We start from the raw sequence: 26,295 nt of genomic DNA, 5'->3' as shown, positions 1-26,295 counted from the left end.
ACAAAATACTAAAATTTCAGTCTATACAAAACCTAGGCTAATTAAGTATTTTATTAAGTTTTCTAATAAATGCATTTTTAAACTAACTTAAACTTAACTAATACTTTTTACCATATTTTTATTTCTTGCTACTCATTAGTAAAAACTTTCACACTTATGAATGACTCCGTATAACCCAGAATATATTTTTTCAATTTTTATTTAATCAATTTTTTAATAAAATTTAAACCTCCTCATAAACTCCTAAAATTATTAATTAACAACAACAGCAAGGTTACCCTTAACCTATAGCGTCGTCAATTTAATGTTTGATACCGGCAAACATCTTAAACAGACGTCATTGCCTGTGCAGAAGCGATTTTTAGGTAACACTTTGGTGACGTGTCGATCGCGTGATTGGTCAATCAGTTGACGTCAACGGGACGATGCGCAAACTTTCCCCCACTCCTTTGTTTAATGCTCAAGAAGTTTGCCGGTATCTGTACAAATATCGCGACATCTCCACTACGAATTAAGATTAGTTTACGTTTAATAACAAACAACAGCCAATTGATTCCAGAGTAGCCCTGCTGAATATTACGTGAATAGCGTAAATATTTAAAATCCCTACACCGTATGACAAGATCCATTTACTATAGATGTATTATGAAAAATGAAATGTACAAATGTTATATCGTGTATTGTGATTTAATACTTTTTTTATAAAACATCATCAACGACTATAAACTCTCGCCACTTGTAAACGGAGATGTCGTTGTGAAAATAATTTACGTTTATATCCGTTAAAATAGTCGCATTAACCAAATAATTCTTGCAATACCATCAAAATATTCGCTACACAATTGGGTCTGGCCTACACACGCATCCAGATTCCACAAGAACGTAATCCTGCCCAGTTAACGTCACAGGACCCAATGGCAATACGAGAAAGAGGTAGGGAACATACGTCTGTGTACACGAACCACGGATAACTGAGCATTCGCTTGACCTGAAATGAAAATTAATTAATTCTTTATTCTGTACGATGTTGCCAAGTACTACAGTTTGTTATAAGGGTTTCTCGAACCTAATATTATTAAAAATTTGACGTGAGATAATGGAAATATGAAAAGGAGTTTCAAACAAATGCAGAAAAACACTTAAGGTCCAATAGTGTTTGTGTAATTAAGTAATTTGATTTACTATTTTCATAGTATCATGATAACTAAAAAAACTTAAGTGTTTTTGCAGCGATCTCAAATTCCACGAATATCTTTCCACTCATAATCTTATAGTTATTATTTTTGTCGGATTTCAACGTATACAGACTTACATTTTACATTTTTGACGTTCAGACTAAGACTGGTTTCTAAATGTCACCCGTGACTAAGCGCTAACTATGACTCCCATGTGTCAAAAAAGTATTAGATTTGACATAGTCATACTGTCTAATTCTTATATATGTCGTAGCCAGCTTTATTAGCCGTTCAATCAACAGCCCGGACTCTTTCATTCAGCCATTTGATCAAACACCTACGCAAATTACTTGAATCAATGACGTACACATAACTTGCAGAAAATGCAAGTAATGTATACTGTTCACGTAATGTTAATTAAAATTCAGTTCCACTTTTAGCTATTTACTCCAAATTTTCAGTATAGTGTCGAAATGAAATTTGTACGGTGAAGTGTAAGCAAACTAATACGTTACATACACTAAATAATACGCTAATATAATACACTAAAGAATTTCTTATGTCAGATGTTTCAGCTTTTTTATTTCATAAAGGCTTACGAATGACCTAAGTATTAATTTATTATATTTAATCAGGTCGCTAGTTAAACGGCGCTGTTCAGTTAAAAGGCTTGGCTGTTGAATGAATGGCTAATAAAGCTAATTGGCTGCGAGGACAAGAAAATAATTATGGTGTACTTAAAATATTTTAAGTTCTTTATCTTTCGTTAACGTGGCGGTCTAATGTGGAACTAAAGTTGTAGGCTCAGTCATTGTGATTCAAAATCATCATAATTAAAAATATAATCTTACTCGCAAACTTCAAAGACGACTTGCTGTAAAAGATCAGGGAACTTCTGAACGATAGTGACAGGTTGACCAGATGTTAAAGACACACCGTACATAGGTGCTGTAGTGTTATAACGGGTTTTACATAATCTGGTTCCGCCGCAAGTGCTTGGCGAACTTGGAGCTAATCCCGGAAGGCTTGATGCACGTGCTGAAAATAGATGAATTGATGGTAACTAAAATATACTCATTGTATTAAGAATATCTATAGCGCTTAATAATGGATAATGAGCACACACTACATACACACCATCACACAACACAGCCAAACTTAGTCAAATGTATTGAATATTTTTTATTGACTGTCTTTTGTTAACATAGCTGTTACACATTAAGAAAAACACTTTACGAACGGATTGAAGCTATGTATTATTATTAAAACACCTCCATTAAAACACAACCACGGTGTCACCGTGACCACGCACACTGAAAAGCACGCGAAACGTCGGAAAAAAATTAAAATTTAGAATTATGTAAATAATTATAATACATAGCTTCAATCCGTTCGAAAAGTGTTTTTCTTAATTTTTATTGATTTTATTATTTTGTAAATGTTGGCTACATATTATGTAATCCATTTTCGGCTAAATCTTTAGTATTTAGTATTTTTGTTATATATAATTTATGTTAGCTGTGGGATTACGCGAAATAAATAAATATAGCATTACTGTCGGCATTATATTTTTTTTTAGCTGGTACGTTTCTTGTACTGTAGTCTTATTTAACGAGTATTACTCACAAGAGATGAGAAATATTGGTTTTCTTCATTTAAATCGTAATTTTTTTCATCTAGCAGATCTCCACTAAACCCTCCATAAAATCACTGAGACTAGCCCTTTGAATAATGGTAAAATGTATCTTTAAAAATTGAGGATTAATAAGTCTTAAGAAGGTACAGTAGCAGAGTTTAAGCACAGACTAGCCAGTGCTAAGCCCCGGTGTATAATATGGAGGAACATCTTAGCACTCGGAACCACTTCAGTAGCACGATTCACGCCATCAAAGTATGGGTTCTAATTGCGGATTGTCGATGATAGCGGATGTAGCGACAAATGTACAACAATTGCGATTAAAGTTTCGGAATAAGTCTGCATGATATTGTATAATTAAATGTTACCTGTTCTATTAGTTGGCGCCAGCATTAACCCCTCGGAGTATTTTTCATGGGCCTCCAACAATGCTCTTCGCATCAGCCCCGGATTTACTGTTTTCATATCCCGCCCTTGACGTGAAGATTGACCCCAGGGTCCCGATTTTAACGCCCGGTTTACCATTTGCCTGAAAACGATTAGTTTTGAATAAAATGTATGATTTCTTTGTAAAATAATATTACTTGCTAATAAGACGAAAAGCTCGTGGGTTTGTTCATAATAAGTTCTAGATTAAGTAATAAATTCGCAGTTACAGAAGATTTATGTTTATGTCACGTGCGAGCTTAAACTATAGACTATGAGAAAGAGAGATCGATTTAAAAAAGTTTAAATTGAAAGCTTTAATGTAATGTAAGTTAGCGCCATCTAGGTCTGCTACTATAAACTAATATAATTTCATGCGTGCTACTGCTCAAATTGCAAAACTATAAAAACAAAGGTAGATTCTTATTTCAAACTTTGAAAACTTTACGTTTGGAAACACAGATACTAGGAATTAATAAAACCTGTCAGATGTCAGAAGTCTAGAGTCAAAAGACTTCACAATATAATGAGTCTCAGGTGGGAAATTCCCATGGCCGTTATTAACTTATTGTTAAAGAAAACGGGATCCGTGTACCGTAGCAATTTCCAAAACATTAATGATTAAATTAATCCGAATTATACTTAAAAACACATAAGAATTGTGTAGCCACCCCTATAATCAGTATGTCATACCGTGAATCATGCTTACAGAGTTCTATCTGGGGCCACTGGGGCGTTCAAGGCAGTCATTGGTTAAACTGGTTGAAGATGCATAATTTAGGTCGCAAGAAGAGCGCAACATAGTTCCACACATCAACATCTTTTAAATACATTAAGACAAATAAGTAGAAGTCAGAAAAAGCTACTCCATCTCCAAATGTGGCTAAACTGGGCGCAATAAATATCGTTGAATCAAATGATATAGAAATAATTGTTTCATTTGTAGATTGATCCCTTGTTTGACTGAAAGTTATGAAATCTCACATATGTGTTTTTAAATACTTGAATATTTTCCTATAACCTAAGGGAGGATTGTTAAGCCGATTCACCGGCTAATAGTGTAAGGCCATTCGAGGTGTGATGTGTTCGTACAGACTGTAGATGTCACTATCGTCATATTTAACAGTTCTAAGATTAGATTTGGATTGTTTACTGCTACTTTTACTGATAATCATTATGTAACCTGCTTTTTTATATGTGTACGAGCCAAGGATTTTCCTCACTCAGGCTATCTTAGAATTATAAGCGTGATGATCCCTATGTACGTGCCAAGGTTCGTACATTTTTGCTCTTTTACAATAGTGACAAATTCCTATGTTTGTACGTACCTAAATCATGGGAGTTACACCCCGAGAGCATAGCCAGACGTAGGCACTCTCTTCCACATTACAGTTATTCGTTCATAGCGATTAACTAAATCATGGGAGTTACACCCCAAGAGCATAGCCAGACGTAGGCACTCTCTTCTACATTACAGTTATTCGTTCATAGCGATTAACTAAATCATGGGAGTTACACCCCGAGAGCATAGCCAGACGTAGGCACTCTCTTTGACTGCAATTAGCACGTCATTATTTCGCTCATATTCTATTGTAACACGCGAGTGGTTAATATAGAGTAAATTAATAAACCTCTATTATTTAAAGCATCCCGTTGACCCAGGAACCTTACAATATTTATGTTTTTGTATAAGGAAAGAAGGGTGAATATTTTCAATATATAATTGTCAAGGTATAGTCTGTGAATCGTTTGCCCTCCTTGCCTCTTCAATTGTCATGTACTATATTTTTTGTATTTTTCGTTGAAATTAACTAATTTCATTAGGTTTTATATTTTAAGCACAATAAGTAGGACTGCATTTTTGGGTTGGTAGAAGGAAAATGTAAAATATCAAAAAACCGCCAAGCAGAAATCTTTTTGATAACTAGATTGTCAAAAAAAATTCGTCCATCAAATTTTTCGCCCTAGGCTTCTAGCTAATCAGCCTGCAGGTAATCCTACATATCATTAAGTTTCGAATTTCAAACTTATCCGAAAAGTGCGTCAACGTTTTCCTACATTCTGAATCATCGCCACTTTCTAAAGTAGTATTAGCCTGCTAAATATTTTTTTTTGTAGTATTACTAGGGCTGAACGTTCGCACTTGTTTTAATGGCTTCAAGTGAATGAACTTAGTTACTAGATTCCCGTAGACCATTAAATATTTATACGCCTCGTACGGTCGTAATATCAAGTATGACGACTTGTCCACAAGAAAATAGTTCGTGCGTTGCGTTCTCTGCTCCGTTCAGTCACATTCCTCCAAGAGGATCACATCAAGTGACAACATCCATGTCTGCTCTTAAACACGCCTTTGATTGGAATTTTTCTGAATTCGGTGAACAGATACTGTATAATGTAAAAAAAATATTGGAAAGATACAGTGACACAGGGACCAACATTTTAAATTTGTTTTGATTTTCTTTTTAATTGTTTTTATTATTACTTTGTAGGTTAAGAAAATTGTGATTACTTCTTACTTCCATATAATTAATAAAATAAAAATACAAAATTATTGGCAATAGATATTTATATAAATGTTTTTGACACGTTTCGTGGTTTTAATATAAAGCTAAGATGCAATTGATTTTTTTTTAGATTTTTGTCAATGTAACTTATTTTATTCCATTCCTAATAATATTTGTATATTGTTTAGCAAGTGTTTTTGTATCCAAAATTCAAAATCATTTATTCATATAGGTAACACAATGTACACTTATAAACGTCAAAAACAGAAATGTATATAAAATGCTACTAATTTTACATTTACTGCCAGTTCTCAAATCAAGGGTGTATGGTGAACTATTTGGGATTTTATTTAAAGTTAAGTAATTTTATCTGTCTACTCACCACTACTCTCAAAGTAGTTATAATTGTTTTTTAATTTCGACATATTATAAATGTTAAACCTATAACAGTAATAGAAGTAAAATTACATTTTCCAAAGTTATTTCTAAGTATTGTTATCCTTATATTTCACTTACTTAACGGAGACCCCAGGTATTGGACATTCACGCCACTTGCTCTGTATAATTTATAACGTATTTTAATTGAAACAAAACAAATAACTTTCGCCATGTAACAAGCTACAAATGCAAGGAACGAAGAAGGTATCTAATAGACAGTTCTTCCTGGCGTCTTTATCCTTCTGTGTAACATTATTGTTTAGCTTATCAACTCATCCCAAAAAACAAATGCCGCATAGAATTAAAAAAATCCTGTTACATTTTTTCATTATTAGGTACGATTCAAGGATATAGCGAGGTGGCCGCCAAAAAATTCTTTACGGTTTAATATTATGTTTTGTGATAACTAGACAAAATAAACTAAGTGTTGCTGTAGGTTTAAGAATTAGTCGACACCGAAGACAAAGTATATTTCTAAGCGGTTTATAAACATTTAGAATTATTAGGTAAATATTTGTTATTTTCATACAGCTTGACATACAACAGAGTTACGGCTTTTCCTTAGGAATGATTTGTCTATTTACTTTATTTGTCTTTGACTCACCTGATGTCAAAAGTGGACCAACATTGGTATTTTTACTTAACGTAAGTACGTGTTTTCTTTAGCAGAGGATATATATACCCTTTTCAACAAAAGTATTTCGAATTTTGGATTTATTATGCAGATAGCTGATAAATAACAATGTACCTGGGATACGGGGCACCCTCGGGTCCAGGACAATCTGTGCCTTGAAGAGCGTCACCCCAAGCATACTTCAACCGAGGCCCGCAATCACTGACCACGCAACTCGTGATTATAGCCTGAAAATATAAAATACATTTTTGAGAAAAAAGTGTTTTTCGTGCGAATTATCGTGCGCGTGCGCTTACTGCAAAGAAAACTTCATGAAAAAAATGTTAATTAGGTGTATTTAGTTAGTATCTCGACGTGGTGATCAGTCCACAAAAGGCCTTGGCGTCCAGGGGAAGATGGAAGGCACTAGAACGCGCGGAAGGTCACCTACGCGTTGGACTGACCAGATCAAGTCTGCCGTAGGAGGTACACTCAATGAGTGTAGCAGGATGACCATTAATAGGCAACGATGGCGAAATGTCGTGAAGCGCATCACATCCGCCCCTTTGATTACCACTACTACATAGCGATCACGACCGCTCTGTCAAGAGTGTACCGGATAAGGAGAAGATTAATTAGGAAATGTAATATTTATTTTCCCTAATTACAAAATAAGGTTCCTCGCTCAACGAATAAGTATCGTAATACAGCGAGCAAATGCTACCAGCGTTAACGGTAGGTACACTGCCACAAGGACCAAACTTTTTTTGTATTATTACTTTGCAGGTTAAGAAATTGGAAATGTATATACAATTGTAATAATAATTGCTTTTAAACAGATTAATATACAATAATACACATACAGTTTATATCGACAAAACCTAATAGAATACTTAACTAATTAATTGCTCGTCGCGATAAAATTATATCTAAAGTCAGATTATATAAGAATTAAATTAAACAGATTAAAAGCTAATAAACGCCAAACAGCTGTGCGAAATCGTATTGGCGAATTGGTCATGAATTATGAAAAACCGATTTATAACTGAAAGCGAAAAGATATCGAAAGTTAATACGTGAAAGTTGCAAATTTATTGTTTATTAATAATAATGAATTGATAAATAGAAAATTATAACAAATTATGGTCCCTGGGCGTTCTTTAGGGATCATTCAAGTATAACGTAACGAATTGGGGGGGGGGTCCTCTTGTAAAACGTTACGGGCGGGGATTGAATTACGCGTTATTGATAATATTATTTTGGACTTTCCAGTACTTTACACCACATAATGGTAAGTTTTAGGTATAAAGAGTCACTGGGGGTGATCACGAAATGTTTTACTATAATAGAATATTGATAAATTCATTCTGGATTTTTATTTATTCATAGAAAACACTTTTCAATTGTTTCGTAGGTTAGACTACAATGTTTGTTGTACTTTTACAATCGAAAATTATGTGCGAATGTTATACATATAGAATAAAAGCGAATTTTGTAAATACTTTATTATACGAATAAAGGCTATATTTTCATTGAATTGTGGGTCAGCCTTACATTAAAGTAAATAAGCCATGGGATATAAAACATTATACCCTTGCTTTTATTGGACAACGGATTCTATGTGGAACCAGCTGCCCACTAAAGTATATCCGAATCACTTAGACTTAGGGTCCTTCAAAAAAAGAGCGTTCCAATTCTTAAAGGGCCGGCAACGCACTTGCAAGTCTTCTGGCAATGTGAGTCCGTGGGCGGTGGTATCACTTAACATCAAATGAGCCGTTTGACTACCGTAGCTTTTTCGTACTAATACGATGAATCCAACTCAACATTACTGTAATATTATTTACTTATATGCTACAATAAGGCCCAAGTATTTAAAAAAAAATCACAACAATTGTGTATCTATGTTGCCTGAGTATATTTTATATTTTCACCTAAAGTATCTATCTAACGAAAAATATAAAGGGCTGGTCTAATAAAAAAGATAGTTTAAAATTTTACAAAAAAAAAAACAATGGGGTTACGACAATTAGCCTTACACTCTTTTTTTCTTAATTTGCAAGTCAGCCGAGTTGACACACGCCGTTGATTGTAAGTCACGTGGTTTCCTCACGTGACACACGTCCTTTGATGCAAAGTCATGATTCGAACTCAAAAGTTTAGGTTTCGAGACGCCTTCAAGCCACTAAATTAAAATTGCTGTTACACATACTATATGGTATGTTTTCAACCTAATAATAACCAAGTATATTAAACAAATAATACACTACAAATGAATCTCTGAAAGGAGGCAAAATATATTGAATCTTTTGTAATAAATTTATTATCTAGGTAAGTAGGTATTTGAACGGACAAATTCAATAATTATTATCATGATTCACGATATAATTTCGAGGCACGATTTCACGGTCAAACGTGCTCATAGGCAGAAACTGAATGTGTGCCATGGCCTATTGGCACAATTCCTGTTCAAGTCAAGAACTAGATATCTAGACAGAAATTACTAGGAAATCTATGTCAGTTAAGTTATTAATACAGCTTTTACATTAAGCTTTATTTTTCGCCACTTCCACCAATGCATGCTGGCTTCAGCAACGTTATCTTCTCTCCGTACCTATTAGTATAGTACAATAAAGCTCATAAGGTTCCAGAGATAATTAAATGTTTAATGATTAGTCAGTAGTAGTAGTAGTTTATGGGGCCCAAGCCACAAACAAGTCTCCAAAGAGAGAAAATTTTATATTATACGTATCTTGTAAGTTGTTCCAGACAGTGTTTTTGCTACCATTTTGATTTTTCTACTACTTATGCGCTCGAAGCACACACAATACTGTGTGTATTGTGTATGTCTATGTATGTAGTAGTAGTATGTCTGGGGTGCTTATGGTAGCTAAACACATCACAAATATATTCCTTTCAGGAGAAAATTTAGCAGGAAATTTAATAAAAAATAAAAGCTATGACAAACGAACATATTTGAGGGTACTTACATCATTTTTGCGAATTAAATTATTTTATTATATTTTTTAATTATAATACTATGTATACACTAATATATATATATTATCTTCTTTCTTATCGAAAGTTTTGTGCTGTCGTCACTTGACCATTAAACTCGGAGTCCGAATTATCCTTTGTTGTATATGGCCAATTGTTCTGTACGGTTGTAAAGACAATTCAAGAATCATTTAATGTGCTTAGAATCATTTAAGATGTGGTGTTATCGTCGCATGCTTCGTATAAGCAGAAATTCTGAAACTAGTAGGAATATCGAAAAAACATATGCATGCAGAACATTAAACAACGGAATGTTGCGTACCTGGGCAACGTGTTGCGCCATGGCCACTACCACCTACTTCAATTAATAATAATGGCTAAAATCCAGGGTAAGCCGCGTATTGGTGGAAGTAATCATGGCTTCGCAACGTTAGTGGACGGATATTGCAACTAAGGAAGAGTTTCTGCATCTGGCAAAGGACAAGGCTTCAAGAGACTGACTGCCAATCTCCAGTAATGGAGAGGCATTAAAAGAAGAAGATATACTAATATAATAAAATCGACCGGAAGAGGGAAGAGTAATTGTGTATAGTTATGTGCGTTGAATCGTAAAGCCCTCGAAGAAAGTGGCCGTGTCATATTTCTAGGCCAGATTTATAACATGTCATTGAACCTATAAAGAAAATCCAACATGACAAGTGCACAGACTTCCACTTCGATTAAAAGCCACAGAACGTAAACCACTTTTTAAAGTTTGTGGTTGGTGGACCTTACAGGTTCCAAATTCAAATTTATTAAGACAAATCGAAGTTCTATATTTAAATTAAAGCTATATACAGAATACGTATTTTTAGATTTTAAAGCTTCAAGTGTACATATTAAGATTGCTATGCAAGAAATTAATTATTATAAACCAATGTAATTGATAAGGATTTCACAGATAATTTATGAGTGTAACATTTCGTTATAAGCAATTTTAAAGGTAAAAACAAATGAGGTAAAGTAGATAAAAAAGTGAAAATTGTTGAAAACCCAGAGAAAGTAAATATTTTAGAGCACTGAGGACAGCACGACGCTGTTTGAATAATCATTGTTGACCAGTGGTCAGTATAATAACGGGATAATCTTTATTTGAAATTTCAATTTCAGTTTTAAGCAACGAAGAATTTGTTTTTGCTAGTACATCATTTCGGTACCTTAACAATAAATATTTAAAAAACAGCTTAATAATCTTTTTCTTCTATATCAATATGATCAACCTTTCGCCTGAAATACGCAGTCGATTTTCGTGTCTATGGCACAACACTTATTTTGCAGTCGTTGGCTTAAAGGTCTCGTTGCCAGGCCATAAAATTAAAAAAAAAATATTTTGCAGTGAATTATATTAAAAAAAAATATTTCCGTTATTTTCTTACCGTAAGCATTAAGAAAATATCTCTTGTTAATATACACAATACACAAGGGTGAATTTAGAATAACTTCCAATAATATAACTATTAAAATCGTAATGAACTATTTTTCTACCTATTGATACAATTTGCTGACTCATACAAGTTTGAACTCATTTCGAATCCCGTCACAGCGCACATGCCATGTTACCATCATTGGGCACCTGCTAACCAAACACCGTTACGACTATTTAAATAAATATCCATAAAATAACATAATAGTATTTAATTAATTCGAGCTTAACTAATTGTTATTATAAATACTTACTTACACAACAAAGGCAAGTCGTTTCAATTTGATAATAAACTTCACTAAAATATATATTTATAAAGTTGAAGATCTGTCGGAAACACTAAAGCAAAATTTGTTACCTATTACTATTTTTAACCGACTTAAAGTATCTCAAACTCATTGAATTGATAATTTATCAGAACAATCTCTTTTCTTCCTCAGTCCGTGGACCGATATGAATCGAAATGCCAAATGATTTGAATTTCATTTTGACTGTGATAAAACAAACTAATTTATTGTATTTATGCCTATATCATTTTCTCTGAAGGAATAGGATAACGGATGTCCAGTTGCTACAGTCCTGACAAACCTCCCTCGCTTCATCCACTTGAATGACTAAAATAAATGAATATATATGAAATGCTTCAAATTTACTGTCAGTTCTGAAATCAAGGGTGTAGAACTGAAGAGAAGAACTAGCAATAAACTCTCCGCCACTTATTTTAATCGCGACTATTAGTTGTGTTAGCAGAAGTTGGGGGTAAAAACCTCCTTCATATTTTTCCATTACTCTTTTTTTCTTTGATTTTTCTCTATGCATTTTTGGATTATAGGGATGTAACGTTGAAAGTGCATACTATTAAATTGTTGTGACGTGAGCTATGTAACCCAACATAACTTAATTTACATACTAAAAATCATATATATATATATATATATATATATATATATATATCTATATTTTAGTTAAAAATTAGAACCGTAAACAATCATGGCACACTTGAAGCCAATATGAGGCCTATAGTTTTTGTTGTATAAGTGTCATTTAGATTTATGAACTCTTAGCTAAACCAAGTTGGTTTTTGTTATTGGAATCCAGCGGGATTGGGGAGTAACGTTAGTAACGATTTCAACGTTAAGTATATATACTCCTCTTGGACAAGACCAATTAATATAAAAAATAAATTTTCTTAAAACATATATTAACTTTCTTGCCTTTTGGCGTCAGTTGTTTTAAGACCTAGAGAAAAATAAATACGTAATTTTATTTAATTCCAAAGAGTCATAAAAGCATGTAATTTAAATATACTTTCTCCTGGCTCTCATGCTGATAAGCCATCGTTTTGCCAAGTATGTGGTTAGAATAATCATACGTCTTAATGATGACATTTTAAACGTTCACGTGTCTTGTAACCTCATATATTGTTCCGCGGCTTGTTTACCCTCAAATAAACACAATTCGACTTAGCTGTCTCGAACTTGCGAGCCTTCGCACTTCTGGCAATGTGAGGGTTCATGAGCGGTATCACTTAACATCAGGTGACCCTCCTGCCCGTCTGTTATATATATATAAAACAATGTTAAAGCAATGAATTCCGCAATGGAGCGAACGGTTTTCTATATTTTTATTACTTTTATTCAATTTTTTTAATAAAATCGCTGAGGCTAGTGTCTTGTATTTAAAGGAATATAAAGTTTGAATATTCTACTTTAAATCACACTCATATGATTTTACCGTATTGGCCAGTTTGAATTTACTTGCTTAACAAGCTGATGTGAAAAACAAAAATAAATTTTGTATAGAATATCAGTCAAAGCTCAAGCTCAACAAGCTCCTAATATCCAAGAAGGAACTGTCTTCACGCTATTATTACTGCTAAATTATACCCTTCACAATGCGTCATAAGTTGTTAAGCGGGTTTGTAACATCGCCAGCTTTAAGGTCGGACGCACTGCGAGATTTATCCGCTTCAAAATAGTAGAACAAAACGCTCCAAATTCATTACCAAGCCTGAAGTCGTGGACGGTGATGTTGAAGAAAATTATTCACATATTTTGGACACACTTTAAATGAATTTTTCATATCACTTTGGGCTCAATACGAATAACTTTGAAGACAGGACTGTAGTTTTAATTATGATTTATAACACTAAATTTCCTTTGTTTGTGTATTAGCTCCGACAAATCTAATGTTAGATAAAAAATATCCATGGCCGCGTCTGTGTATGAATGCGATAAACTAAAAAGCTACCGAACAGAATGTACGATTCTTACTAATATCTGAGGAAAGTGTAATCAATGTTTATGTAATTTAAGTGAATCATAAAAATTACTTATGACGTAAAAAGTCTTTCCCAAATATTCTACTAAACGAGTTCAATCTCAGTGCGGTCCCAACTTAAATTATAGGAAACAGCATCGGTCAGCAACCTTCGACTAATGACACGGTAATGCGCTTACAGGCTTGCGGATAACAGTAAATGAATGATGTCTTCACCCACAGCACACCTTTTTTCCTATCTTCCTGAACGGTTCGCTCTAAATGCATAACTAATGAGTCAGGCAACAGTAAGCTAATTCAATAATAACTAAATATATTCATTTAAAGAAACAATACAAGGTACGGTTTTAACAATTTCTCACTGACATGATGGTTTAATAAATAAATTATAACCTTCAGTGATTAAAATCAGGAATAAAACTAAAGAATTTAATATATAATAGGATAGTATACAAAATTCTACATCATTTGTATAACTTTACTAGTAAAATATTAACTTATAATGATACATCTTAAATGATATTAAGAATATAAATAATAATTTATATCCACTTAAAATAGCGTCCCTGTTAATATCGTATATTTTTTGTGAAATAATAATAACTATTATATTGGATTATTTTAAAGTAATTCATAAATACATTTATTAATAAAACTTACCACATAAAAACACACTAATGAACTTTTTAAGCACATTTTAAAAAATTAATGTTTATTTACACTACTTGAAATTTAAATTGAATATTTTCGCGGCACACATTCAGTACATTTGCGAATTTTGACCCGAATGTAGAGATTACACATTCGCGGTTGTAGAAGGGCGTGCGGTCGGCGCACTGCCCGTGTAGACAACAAGTGGTTTTCATTATAACGGGAACTTGGGAGTGTATACTGCTGCCGCAAATACCAATTCTAGTACAAATTGACTCTCTCTTTTCATCAATTAGTAATTATTTCAACGCCATCTATTGGATTTTTTTTACGAAAGTCCTACCTAATTTTTAGTTTAAATACTATCTACTAAATACAATGAGGATTTTTTTGTTAAATTTATCTAATTACAAGGAATTAACTGTATGTTTAAGACCCTAGTAAAAACCACTCAAGAAAGGACAATAAACTTAAATTTAATTGTTATTATTAAGTAAAGACGAACAGTTGTAAAATGTCACTGCGACCTCTGTCAAAAACTTGTCGGTTCTACCGGTTTATACCGGACAATTCATTGGCGGACGAGAATTATGCTATGACTTATAATAAGGTTATATTGCAAAAGTGAAATTTAGTATGTTTCCGCAAATAAACATAAAGATACTATATATTTTACAATATGTTTGGGTTCCCAGATGTTAATTGTCTATATTTAATTGTACTCTATGGTCGCGAGTGTCAGCAAATACAAAATGCTAAGTGTCAAATGACAGTTGACAACTGGAGTCTGGACTGCTTATTCCAAACTTTAAACCAATGATAATTAATGTCGAAATCCAGTTAAACATAAACAATTAGGGACGAAGCAGCTGTTAAAGAAGAGTTAGTATAAAGTAATGTTCAATTATTTAAGAAATTTGATCTTCTGTGTTTTTCTGACAAACCACAATAAGTATTGGTCTTCAGAGTTTGACAGCGGTAAACAAAGTTTCAAGGACAGCGATAAACTATTAAAAGCTAACTAAACTATAAGAAACTGTATTTACATTATTTTATCAATCAAATTATTATTTTTTGAATTTAAATTATATGTAATTTATCATCTTTAAAATAGTTTAATATTGAGGTAAGTTGTTGTATTATTTTGAAAAATCAGCTGTTTGTCAATAATATCTTCGATCTCTTTCATTCATTGATCAAAATGTTAATGCTGTCCTTATCCCACAAATACATTTTTGGGCATTCTATTTTGGTACATTACCATCACTATGAGATGTGATTATACTAATTTTGTGTCGTCTTATGGTTTAAGAATAATCTTAGGTTTCATAATTAATGGTTGGAAGGTAACTTACGTTAAATAACACATCGATTTCCGCAACAAAACCATGCTTTGCTTCTTGCTTACTCTAACCAATAAACATCATAATTCTATGAATGGTTACAAAACATTTTCCTTAATATTTCATATTTGAACTGAGAATACACAATTTTTAGTACTACATACATTTTAGACAACTGTCTTATTTATGACAAATCATAATGCACTAATGCAGTTTGACTATACTTTTAAGATGAACATGTATTAAATATCAATTTATATACCAATTCAGTCAATCAAAGCAATCTGATAGAACTGACTGCTGTCTAAAGAGTTTGAGATTTATTATTTAACTTTATACTTTCTATATTTTAGAATCTTATATATTTCTAGTTAATAGTGTAAAATTTCTAAATAGTTTTGAATTTCCAGAAATAATGAACATTTACCAATCTTGTCAAAAAGCATGGAGACTAAAGCATGTATGGATAAATGCAAGGTAAAAGAAGATAATAGTGCAAGATATAAATGTGAATACGATGGGTGTGAGAGAACATACAGTACAGTTGGTAATCTACGAACCCACTTGAAAACACACACAGGTAATGGTTAAATATTTATGACACACCATATTGTCAAACAATATATTACCATCTGTTATATTTGTATGTCTAGAAATCTAGGTGTCTATTCTTAATATAATTAAATTAATATGTAATTTAGACAAAAACATCGTTTATTTTGGTATTTTTAGCTATATATAAACTTGAAGCTTTTATATCTTGGCTATTTTTCTAAAGATTTGAAAATTAATCAAGAAAACTGACTGACTCTTTTAAAGATATCTATTGGTTCACTAGACCCACTTTTCGCTTCCTATTTTAACGATACGCCTGTAAGTACTTGAAAAAACCTTTTGGTTATATGAAAGTAGATTATAATAAACCTAATAATTAAATAGTACTAGCACTATTTTTACTATGTATGTATTATTTAAAGGTATTTTAAAGTTTGGATGTAATCATTTGTTTTTACCACCTATTGCTAACATGACTCTTTTTTAGTAAGTTCAAGTTTTGGTAATTAAGCTATCTCCTATTTATCTTTGCAGGCGAGTACAGGTTCACATGTCCGATGCCATCATGTAATAAGGCGTTTCTCACATCCTACAGTCTCAAGATTCATGTGCGAGCCCACACGAAGGCAAAACCATTTGCATGTAATATGGGAAATTGTAATAAGGCATTCAACACTCTATACAGGTATATTCATATTCATACATTGTGTATTTGAATTTATTATTATAATTTATTACTTTATTTAATACAAACAGAATCTTTTTGCTATTTTCCTTACTAAAATACTATCTAGTGTGGTATCTTTGTTGTATTTGGTTAGCTATTTTATCCTGCATGTGTATAGCATTTCCTTCTTACTAACCATTTTTTTTAAATCTTTGGTTTGTAGAAATCCATAATTAACTTAATCATTACTACTCCAGAGGATACCTAAAACCTTTTATAGTTTATTAATGCATGTTCACTATAACAGGAGGAGAAGTGGAAATTTAATTGTGTTACTCCATTCAAAAATTAAAGTTAATAGTTTCGTTTTAGTTATTATATACAAAACGTACATACTAGTTTCGATCTTTGTAAAAAAGTATTCAAAATAAGCACAGGTCCAAAATGTCTTCAAAGCAAAGTTTTTAGTATTTTCTGTATAACCAATGCGAACGATTGTAATTATTTCCCTCTGAATTTAACAAGACACAATTGTATATCAAAATAAACCGTTAAACCGTCATAAAAAGTATTAAATTATATAATATATCCAAAGTAAATATACGTTATTCTACCAAAATTTATTTCAGCCACAGTTTTAATTTATTTTATACATACACATTACAAATTAATTACAACATTGCTTCTGTCTAATAGAGGTTATCAGCCCCAAGCCCCATTAATTATGACATCACAAGTACCTTGGACTTGGACAACTACGATTATGCAATCCGACAAAAGGGTTATTGTTTTCGAAACATGAGTTTCTAAACAGAACAACTCTTAAGATTTATGATCACTTGGGAAATTGCCAATTCGTATCAAAGCGCGATGTTAATGCAAATTTGTGAATCAACTTTATGTCACTGGAATTAGAGTCAATTTTGATTGTATTAGCCTAACTATTTCTATACCGCATATCTGCCACAAAACTTTGTGGTTGCCCTATAATTTTTTAGTTTATTCTTATCATTTTTGGTGTTTCCTTTCATGGTCTTCTATTACGAAATTCGCTCAATTTGTTTCACCAATTGTTAGGTTAGCGATACAATATTATTAGAATTATATTGAAAGACAGTGTCGTGTTTTATTGACTCTTTATATCCGCCATTTTTCCAATGTGTTAAAGATTGCTTGATTTAGATCGATTGATACTTTATTGATCGATAGATATTGATACTTATTATTTTCCGAAATTATCGTGCATGCTTAGTACTGTAAGGATAGTGTATGTATTGTTGTTAGTAAATACATGTTAGCTTATATTGACTATAGATAACTTAGGATATTAGAAGTAAACAAGATAATCCACAGATCGTTTGGTATAAAATGTTTTTCGTAGGTAATCACGTTGCCATGATAACGCACAAGAGGTCAACGATCTTAAACGATTTTCAAAATTTGAATTAAATCTGTTAAGCCAAACGGGTAACAATAATGTTTTTTTCGGTTTTTACAAAATATATTAATGTTAATAGATTACGTTTAAAACACGTTGTGTAAAAACTAAAAAGAAACGAAATTGCCACAGTAAGGCCGTGTCAATAATTATAAATTTAATTAATCATATATTTTTTTTGAGGCCTAGCTTCAGCGTTCTGTACTCTCATTATTGAGGCCATAGGTTCAATCCCCGGCACTGCACCAATAAATTTCTTGCTATATGCGCATTTAAAATTAGCTCGAACGGTGAAGGAAAACATCGTGAGGGAACCGGCTTGCCTTAGACCCAAAAAAGTCGATGGCGTGCGTCAGGCACAGAAGGCTAGACCTACTTGCCTATTCGATTTACAAATGATCATGAAACAGATACAGAAATTTGAGGCCCAGACCTAAAAAGGTTGTAGCGCCATTGATTTATTTTATTTTTATATATTTTGTTAACGTATTAACTGTACATTTATAAGAAAATATTGAAATATATAATAAAATAAAAATATAACAACAGAATGACCAATATATTAAAAGACACTGTTTTATAAAACACAAGAAAGACAAATTTGGCTTAAAGTGATCCCATAAATACTGACGGGTCGCGAGTGCGTTGCCGGAATCTTGAAGCAACCAGTCCTTAAACATTAGACTTTTTTTATTAGTATTCATTCTGGTGTTACGTGTCCATTTTTCCTTATTTTTAATTGCATTTGTACTTAACCCTCAGTAGGTACTTTTATTTTTTATTCTCCATACCTACCTGGGTTGCCTGGAAGAAGAATAATTTATGTAATTTTTTTTATGTATGGTAACGAAATAAATAAAACAACTTTTTCGCGTAGAAATGAAAAATACAACACATTTACAAAATCGGTACCACCCATAGACTATTAGACCATAGACCATAGAATATTATTAGATGAAAAAATGGGCCTATCAGAACATATCAATGACATAACAAGCAAAGCGTATAATCAACTAGCATTTGTCAAGCGGTCATGCCAGTCATTTAAAAACATTAATTGCATAAAAAGTATTTATTTTGCATATGTCAGAAGCGTGCTGGAGTATGCCAGCATTATCTGGAATATGGAGAATATTATTTAAAATATAAAAATGCTGTGGAAAATATACGAAAAAACTTTCTGAAATTCCTTAGTTTAAAAAAATATATATGTTTCGATAGTTATTCAGGTTCTTGCAAATATTTTTATTTAGATTCATTACATAGGCGGAGTCAGCAAGCTAGGAGCAAGCAAAAATTGCACGAAATTATTAATGGGCGGATAGATAGCCCTTATTTGCTGTCGTTTATTAATATTAAAATTACTTCTCCTTATGCGACAAGATCACAAATTATTGATTACCTGCAAAATTCGCTAATGTTTCGGATTTTATCTAACTATGACACCAACTACATATAAGAATATTGATATTTTCCACCTCACCATAGAAGATGTGAGGAAGTTTTTGAAGAGGCAAAAAGACTGTGATTTTGTCTAAGTGTCTTTGAAATATTAATTATTATTTGCTGTTTCAAATGCTAAATTTTAATTTTCTTTAGTTTCAATTTTTTTTTAATATTTTGTCTATAAATATGCTTACTTATTTTCTATATATTGTTAATCTATGTAATCTGTTTTGGCTTTCTGTATTGTATTTTGTTTTATAATGTATGCATGTTAGCTGTAAGCTTATAAGTAATTAATTAAAAAAATAAAATAGAAATTATCACATCACGTGTCGAACATGCTAGGGGATTGATAGGTGACAAATTGCGGATGGGAAGGTATTCGCACGTTAAATGTATTGTGCCAGAGATCAGAATTGCTAGATATTTGGCACGCTTCCTATAGTGTTGTTTATTGCTAATTTAGAACATAATACTTTTTAATTGAATTGTTTTTCATTTTATGCATTAACAATTTGATAAATTATTGGTTCACTAATAGTACCTAATTGTAATTTAAAAAGGTTCCATTCTCTGAGTAGTACGATTTTTTTTATAGAACAGAGAGCAAACGAGCAGGAGGCTCACCTGATGTTACGGAATACCGCCGCCCATGGACACTACATGCCAGAGGGCTTAGTGCGTTCCCGGCCTTTCAAGAATTTATACGCTGTTTACTTGAAGGACCCGTTAACGAATTGATTCGGAGTTATTTCAGTGGGCAACTGGTTCCACATAGGTGTAGGGCGTCAAAAACTGGCTTAAAAAACTCAACGAACCTGGAACGACGCACGTCGAGGTGACACGGGTGGATCATCGTATACTGCGTCGACGTCCGATGACGAATCTCACCTGCATTTATTAATCTGAACAACTGAACACTATCCATGGTAAATGCGGTAGAAGATGCAGCGCATAGCTCTACGCAACGCAAAGGAATGAAGCCGTTCGGAAAGGGATTGATCGTCGACGAACGAACGTTTCTTCGTTGAATACGGCCAAGTTGAAGGAGCTGGTTCTGGGGAGCTCTCGCCCAGAGGTGAGGACAGTACTCCATCTGGGACCGGAAGGAGGAGTAGCAACGAAAGGAGTTTTATTACCAGAAAACGCGCAAACTTGTGTCTTATTAGGGTTAAATTGGACTAGATTTGTACCGTCTAAGTAATTTTTCTTTTATACACTAATCTGTGTTACTCTACGCTCTATGGCACAAATTGCTGATAAGGTTGACTCGATCTTTATTGTTAACATTACGTGTTTATGCCTTTTAAATTTATACTAAAATTTGAGTGAATTAAGAACTTTTTCACCTGTTTCGTCTCATTTACAATTACAGATTGAGAGCTCACCAAAGATTACACAGCGGTGATACATTCAATTGCAAGGCTGAGGGTTGTACGAAGTTCTTTACGACGCTAAGCGATTTGAAAAAACACATACGAACACACACACAGGAGCGGCCGTACAAGTGAGATCTATTTACGTTATTTTAGCATAAAGTCTTACGATTGACAAGGTTTTAAAAGCAATTTCAGATTATTTTAAAAGGCCAACAACGCACTTGCGATAACTCAAAAAATCGGCGGCTTGGGTCAGGCACAGAACTCCTAATGATCACGAAACCGGTACAGATATCTTAGGCCCAGACCTTAAAAGGTTGCAACTTCACTGGTTTATTTACAGACACTTTTTTTTAAATATATACACCGGGTATATATAACCGGGGGTAAATGTAAGGTGACAAAGCCGTCGATAGACACTCAATTCCAGAGAGGTCGCGAGTGTGTTGCCGGCCTTTTAATAGTAGAATCTTCTCTTCCACCCTAAGTCAAATTGGTTCGGAAATACTTTAGTGGTTAGCTGGTTCCAAATAGTGCTGCCTGTCTTAAATACCTGAATCAGAGCATTACGTTTGATATTGATTAATTATTTATAATGATACTATTAATTATGTGTTTCCAACTTCACTTTTACTTTTTCATTAAAAAAAATACCTTATTTTTCAGATGTGGAACAGAAGGTTGCGGTAAGTCATTCACCGCGTCTCACCATTTGAAGGCACATGCGCGTACGCACACGGGCTCGAGGCCGCACGCGTGCGCCGCGCCATCTTGCGGAAAACACTTCGCAACGCCCACTAGCCTAAGAGCCCATGCTGCTAAACATCAGGTAACAACATTTAGGCCTTTGGTCCAGTTTCGGTTTCACCATTAGTAGTATGATTGTTTCATCACGCGTTATGCTTTACACTTGCGGTACGATTGCGGTGCCTACTTACAACTTTCATTCTTATTTATCTATACCGTGGCCCTAACACAAAAGTTAGACTTGAGTAATAATTATTGAGCCTTCCGCATATCATACTAATGTATGAACGAACCTCAAATGTGTTGCTGAATTATGTATTCTAAGGTACAACGTTTAGAGTTTGCTATTTAACTTGAAAACAGTTTCTTTATAAACCAAAATAATATTTGAATTTAATTTAACTGACAAGCCAACACTAACGTCTTTTCCACAGACTAACAAACTAATTAAATGTAACATCAGCTGACACATAATGGATAATCAATAATTTAATAATTATAATTGTTTCTTTATTAATAATATTCATAGTAACCTCTAATTCTCATTTGAATTCTTCGCGAATATAACGGATTAAACTGTTGGCCTGTAAAACTGAAGTAGGCGATTATGTAATTGTAAAAATAATATGGTCCTTATATTTTACCTTGCTTGAGCCTATTTCATTTGTTCGCGTCAGAATCATATAGAGTTGCAACAACTTGAAATTGCTGCCAATTTACAATAACAAATGATGTATTTACCAGGCATGTCCGAAAGCCATACCCTTATGTTCAGATTTTTTTAATTAAAATACTAACTGCCTAGTTAGCCTAGTGGCTCCAGCGTGCGATTTTTTATCTATGTTCGCATTTAACACGCTCGTACGGTGAAGGAAAATATCAAAAGGAAATCTGCACGTCTCATGTTCGCTAACATGTGTCAGTAATAGAAGTCTGTTACTTGTCTATTTAAAAAAAAAAAAAAAAAAAACAAATGATGTCGAAATACAAAATCCAAGGCCCAGACGTATTAAAGGATTGTAGTGACATGTTGTTTTTTTTTTAATTCAGTGTAAAAACTACTTAATTCGCTTTTTTTTTTCAATTAATGCAACCAAAGAGTTTGAAAAAAAAAGTTCTCATTCCCAGTACTAATTGATAGGTTTTCAAAAGTTTCAGTATTTTCTCCGAATGACAATTACATATTTGAAATAGATACAAAATTACTTGTTTTATGAGGAGGTGCGCTAAGATACTAAATAAGTAGGAAAGATAGGAAAGAGAAATCACACATATATCCATATAAATATAATATAAAATACCGTTGAAGTCATTTATTTTGCTATAGAACAAAAACACTTGCAATAATTGAAAAATGTCTAGTGAGATCTGACCCGTTACAGCCGTTTGTGCAAATTCAGCAAAGAACAATATATACGTTCCATAACTGAGCGTTTTCTAAGTCAGTTTCTGCCGCGCACCACCACTATGTGGAACCAGCTGCCCACTGAAGTATTTTCGAACCAATTCGACTTAGGGTCATTCAAGAAAAGAGCGTACCAATTCTTAAAAGGCCGGTAAGGCACTTCCAGCCTTCTGGCAATGTAAGTGTCCATGGGCGGCGGTATCGCTTAACATCAGCCTCTTGCCCGTTTGCCTCCTATTACATAAAAAAAAAATCAACAAATATCTGCGCAGTGACGCGCTGCCTGCCTGCCTCAGTCAGATTGGACTAGAAGGTTTTGCAATTACTATACTACCTATTTGCCTTTTCAGACGGAAAGTGAGCCGCAACCAGTTAAAGTAAATCCCCTTCCGGGTAAACCTCCAGATGGTATGAATTGGGATAGCCTCCTCGAATCTTTCGGAAAAATCACCACAGAGTCCAACTCTACTGACGGCAGCCTAGACGATATTAACCCTCTCTCTAACAACGTCGACATTACCGAACTACTTTTTGACAACCCTAACGATAACGCTAACTACGACATCACTAATCTTGACCTAATTCCCTTCGACGATAAAACCAAGAAAATCGACTGGAATAAAAATATGGACATCAAACCCAAAGCGATGCAATTAGCCCTAGCCAACGAAGTGGAACTGCAGGCACCGTGGATTGACGTCACAGCTTTAGCGGCTTCCATACAAGAAACTCCAGTCAGCATCAAAGAGAAAACACCAGAAAATATATTCACCCTTGCCACTTTTGTCCCCACACACATGCAAAGTTACATAGACCTTAATTCAGAAGTTCCTACAGCGAATGTCGAAACTTTCGATCTAGATACGCCTAACATACTAGACGTCAGCGATAAAGTGTTTAATGACAGTGAATTGGTAACAAACTTCGATCATCCAACGGAAATAGATTTTCTTAAACCCGGCCCTTCGATTGACAGATCTCTAAATACGCCACCCCCGAAAGTTCAGCACAATATTGAAGTAAATCCTTCCAATTCTGTATTGTTTAATACGGATCTCGCTTTAGAAGACACTCTTCTATTCGACAATGAACCCCCATCCGATATGTATGTGGTTAGGACAGAGAATATATTCGGCAAACAGAAGAGGAATGCTCTAGAACAATTAGCGGCCGATGCAGGCATTTGTTCCTGCGTCGATTGTAAATGCGATCCCAATGGTAATTGCTCTAACGACGTAAAATCAATTAGCAAAGATTGCTGTGAAGATAAATGCTCATGCGTGAACTGCAAATGCAATCACGCCGAAATGAAATGCGCAGTTGGATGCGGTAAAGCCACAGATACAAACCACAACACGTTCCTAGATTATCATAAACGTCATAATAATTCAAATTTAGAAGAGTATGGAGTCTATACGCACGAGTGTTACGATGACACACCGGCCAGTGTCGCCGAGAGCTTAAAGAAGTTGACATGTTCTTGTGATACAGATAATAACACCTGCTGTCAAACCAATGATAAAAGAGATAAAAAATCTTGTTGCGTTACTATTTGTATTAAAAATGTGGAGACATTTAAACGTTTTCTTAATAATGATTTGTTAACTGCTTTGAAGCCACCAAGTTTTAATATGACAACGAGTTAGCTTTTCATAGTAATGTTTATGCATTTATTTGTGTACTTATATGTTTTTGTGTGCATACAGAAATTGCACTATCTGGTGCTGTACATTAGAATCTAAGAACTATAGCTTTATAATGAATTTAAAGTTATTAATATTTTATGTATTGTTAAAAAATTATATATTGAAATTTTATATCAAAAGTGATATTAAACCACATTTTATTAATATATTTAAAAATAATTTTAAATGGTGCAATTAATATTTATAAAAAAACAACAACCAAAGATGGTATAGTATTAAATAATAATGTACAAAACTATGGTATTTAAAGTATGTTAGGGCATAAAATAAATTTTATTCATGTTATAAAATTAGGTAAGATATTTTTGTAGTAATCTTGATATAAAGTATATATTTTAATATATGTATAATACGAAACTAATGTGCCATCACAATTTTTTTATAGTGTATATGTAAATTAATCTATGGTGATGAAAATGTGCCTTAAACATTGTTATAGTACTTACCTAAGTGCCTTGCACAAATCAAAATGAGATTTTATTAGATATTAAAAGCAATAATCACAAGCTGTAAACTTTCTAGTCTCAATAATTAACGCTTTTCATAATAGAAGTCTTTTATTTCTCAATTCACATTAAAAGTATATGTAAAAACTTAAAAGCTATTTGAGTATTTCATTTACGTAAATCTACCAAATAATATAAAAAAAATATTAAACTATCTTTACAAAAGAGTTTTAATTAACAGCCATGTTTAAATGCAATACACTTACTATACTTAGAGATTAATTAAATATTAAATGAATACATCTATGACATATTAAGCCAATTGTTTTGCTTAATATTTTCACAATTTAAAAGTATTATAAAAACTGATCCAAAAGCTAAACAGAAGTAAGTTTTCATATGCTAATTTGATTATACTGACTCTGAACTAAACACAAATAATTTATAAAAGTAGCACTCATAGCTTAACGCCGTTTTTTCTTGTCATGCCTTCGAGCTCTAGAGATTGTTGCTCGATGTCCTGGAGATGATTGTTCTGAGCTACACTCGTCGCTGTCAGTGTATGCCTAAAATTTAATCATTATTATTGGTTAAATAACATTTCATTATTATTTGTATGAAATACAAATTGCTCTCATATGATTTACCTTATGCAAGTTGGTGGTTTTGGCTTTTGTGCTTTTATATACAAGCTTACCAATTTTATAAGCCTACAACTTGCATCATTAATTATTATAGTATTGTTTCTTTAATATGATACATACAATTTATGAATAAAAATTACTTTCTATTGAAGTTAGCAATATTATGTATATATAAGTTCATTAATTGTAATTACAAAGCAATAAGTAAAGTCAATGTGACTATTAAATTTTAGGAGTTCAGGATGTTTCACATTAAATAGACGACACAACAGCACACAACTTCAGATTATAATTATTTAGTACATATGACAATACCTTTTCATACGGGTAAGGT

General features: G+C 33.0%; 2 protein-coding genes across 4 annotated transcripts; one reads left to right on the top strand and one right to left on the bottom strand.

The window, feature by feature from the left end:
- Positions 1-345: 345 nt before the first annotated feature.
- LOC123712055 lies at positions 346-14,308 on the bottom strand. Its single transcript, XM_045664989.1, has 5 exons — positions 14,195-14,308; positions 6,931-7,043; positions 3,180-3,340; positions 2,027-2,213; positions 346-988 (listed from the first exon to the last, which is right to left on the bottom strand). Exons 1-5 carry the CDS (start codon positions 14,228-14,230, stop codon positions 835-837), a joined length of 651 nt encoding a protein of 216 aa, XP_045520945.1. The 5' UTR covers positions 14,231-14,308; the 3' UTR covers positions 346-834.
- Positions 14,309-14,976: 668 nt separating this feature from the next.
- Positions 14,977-25,250, top strand: LOC123712029 (zinc finger and BTB domain-containing protein 24). Of its 3 annotated transcripts, none has more exons than XM_045664939.1 (6): positions 14,977-15,067; positions 15,939-16,108; positions 16,618-16,768; positions 21,010-21,141; positions 21,680-21,842; positions 23,516-25,250. In XM_045664939.1, exons 2-6 carry the CDS (start codon positions 15,973-15,975, stop codon positions 24,809-24,811), a joined length of 1,878 nt encoding a protein of 625 aa, XP_045520895.1. In that variant the 5' UTR covers positions 14,977-15,067; positions 15,939-15,972; the 3' UTR covers positions 24,812-25,250. The 3 variants fall into 3 exon arrangements, with proteins under 3 accessions (XP_045520895.1, XP_045520894.1, XP_045520893.1); XM_045664938.1 differs by having other exon boundaries at positions 14,977-15,311; XM_045664937.1 differs by lacking the exon at positions 14,977-15,067 and adding an exon at positions 15,441-15,531.
- The last annotated feature ends 1,045 nt before the right edge of the window (positions 25,251-26,295 follow it).

Source organism: Pieris brassicae, chromosome 7 (genome assembly GCF_905147105.1).
Source record: "Pieris brassicae chromosome 7, ilPieBrab1.1, whole genome shotgun sequence".
Lineage (NCBI taxonomy): Eukaryota > Metazoa > Arthropoda > Insecta > Lepidoptera > Pieridae > Pieris > Pieris brassicae.
The sequence above is the reverse complement of the archived record's forward strand: the minus strand, read 5'-3'. Positions and strand labels throughout refer to the sequence as shown.

Coding starts and splice junctions, on each gene's coding strand:
- LOC123712055 (XM_045664989.1), bottom strand. CDS start 14,230: ATGTGCTTAAAAAGTTCATTAGTGTGTTTTTATGTG. Junction 7,044..14,194: donor CATTAGTGTGTTTTTATGTG/GTAAGTTTTATT, acceptor TTATATTTTCAG/GCTATAATCACGAGTTGCGT. Junction 3,341..6,930: donor GAGGGTGCCCCGTATCCCAG/GTACATTGTTAT, acceptor AATCGTTTTCAG/GCAAATGGTAAACCGGGCGT.
- LOC123712029 (XM_045664937.1), top strand. Junction 16,109..16,617: donor CCACTTGAAAACACACACAG/GTAATGGTTAAA, acceptor TTATCTTTGCAG/GCGAGTACAGGTTCACATGT. Junction 16,769..21,009: donor GCATTCAACACTCTATACAG/GTATATTCATAT, acceptor TTACAATTACAG/ATTGAGAGCTCACCAAAGAT.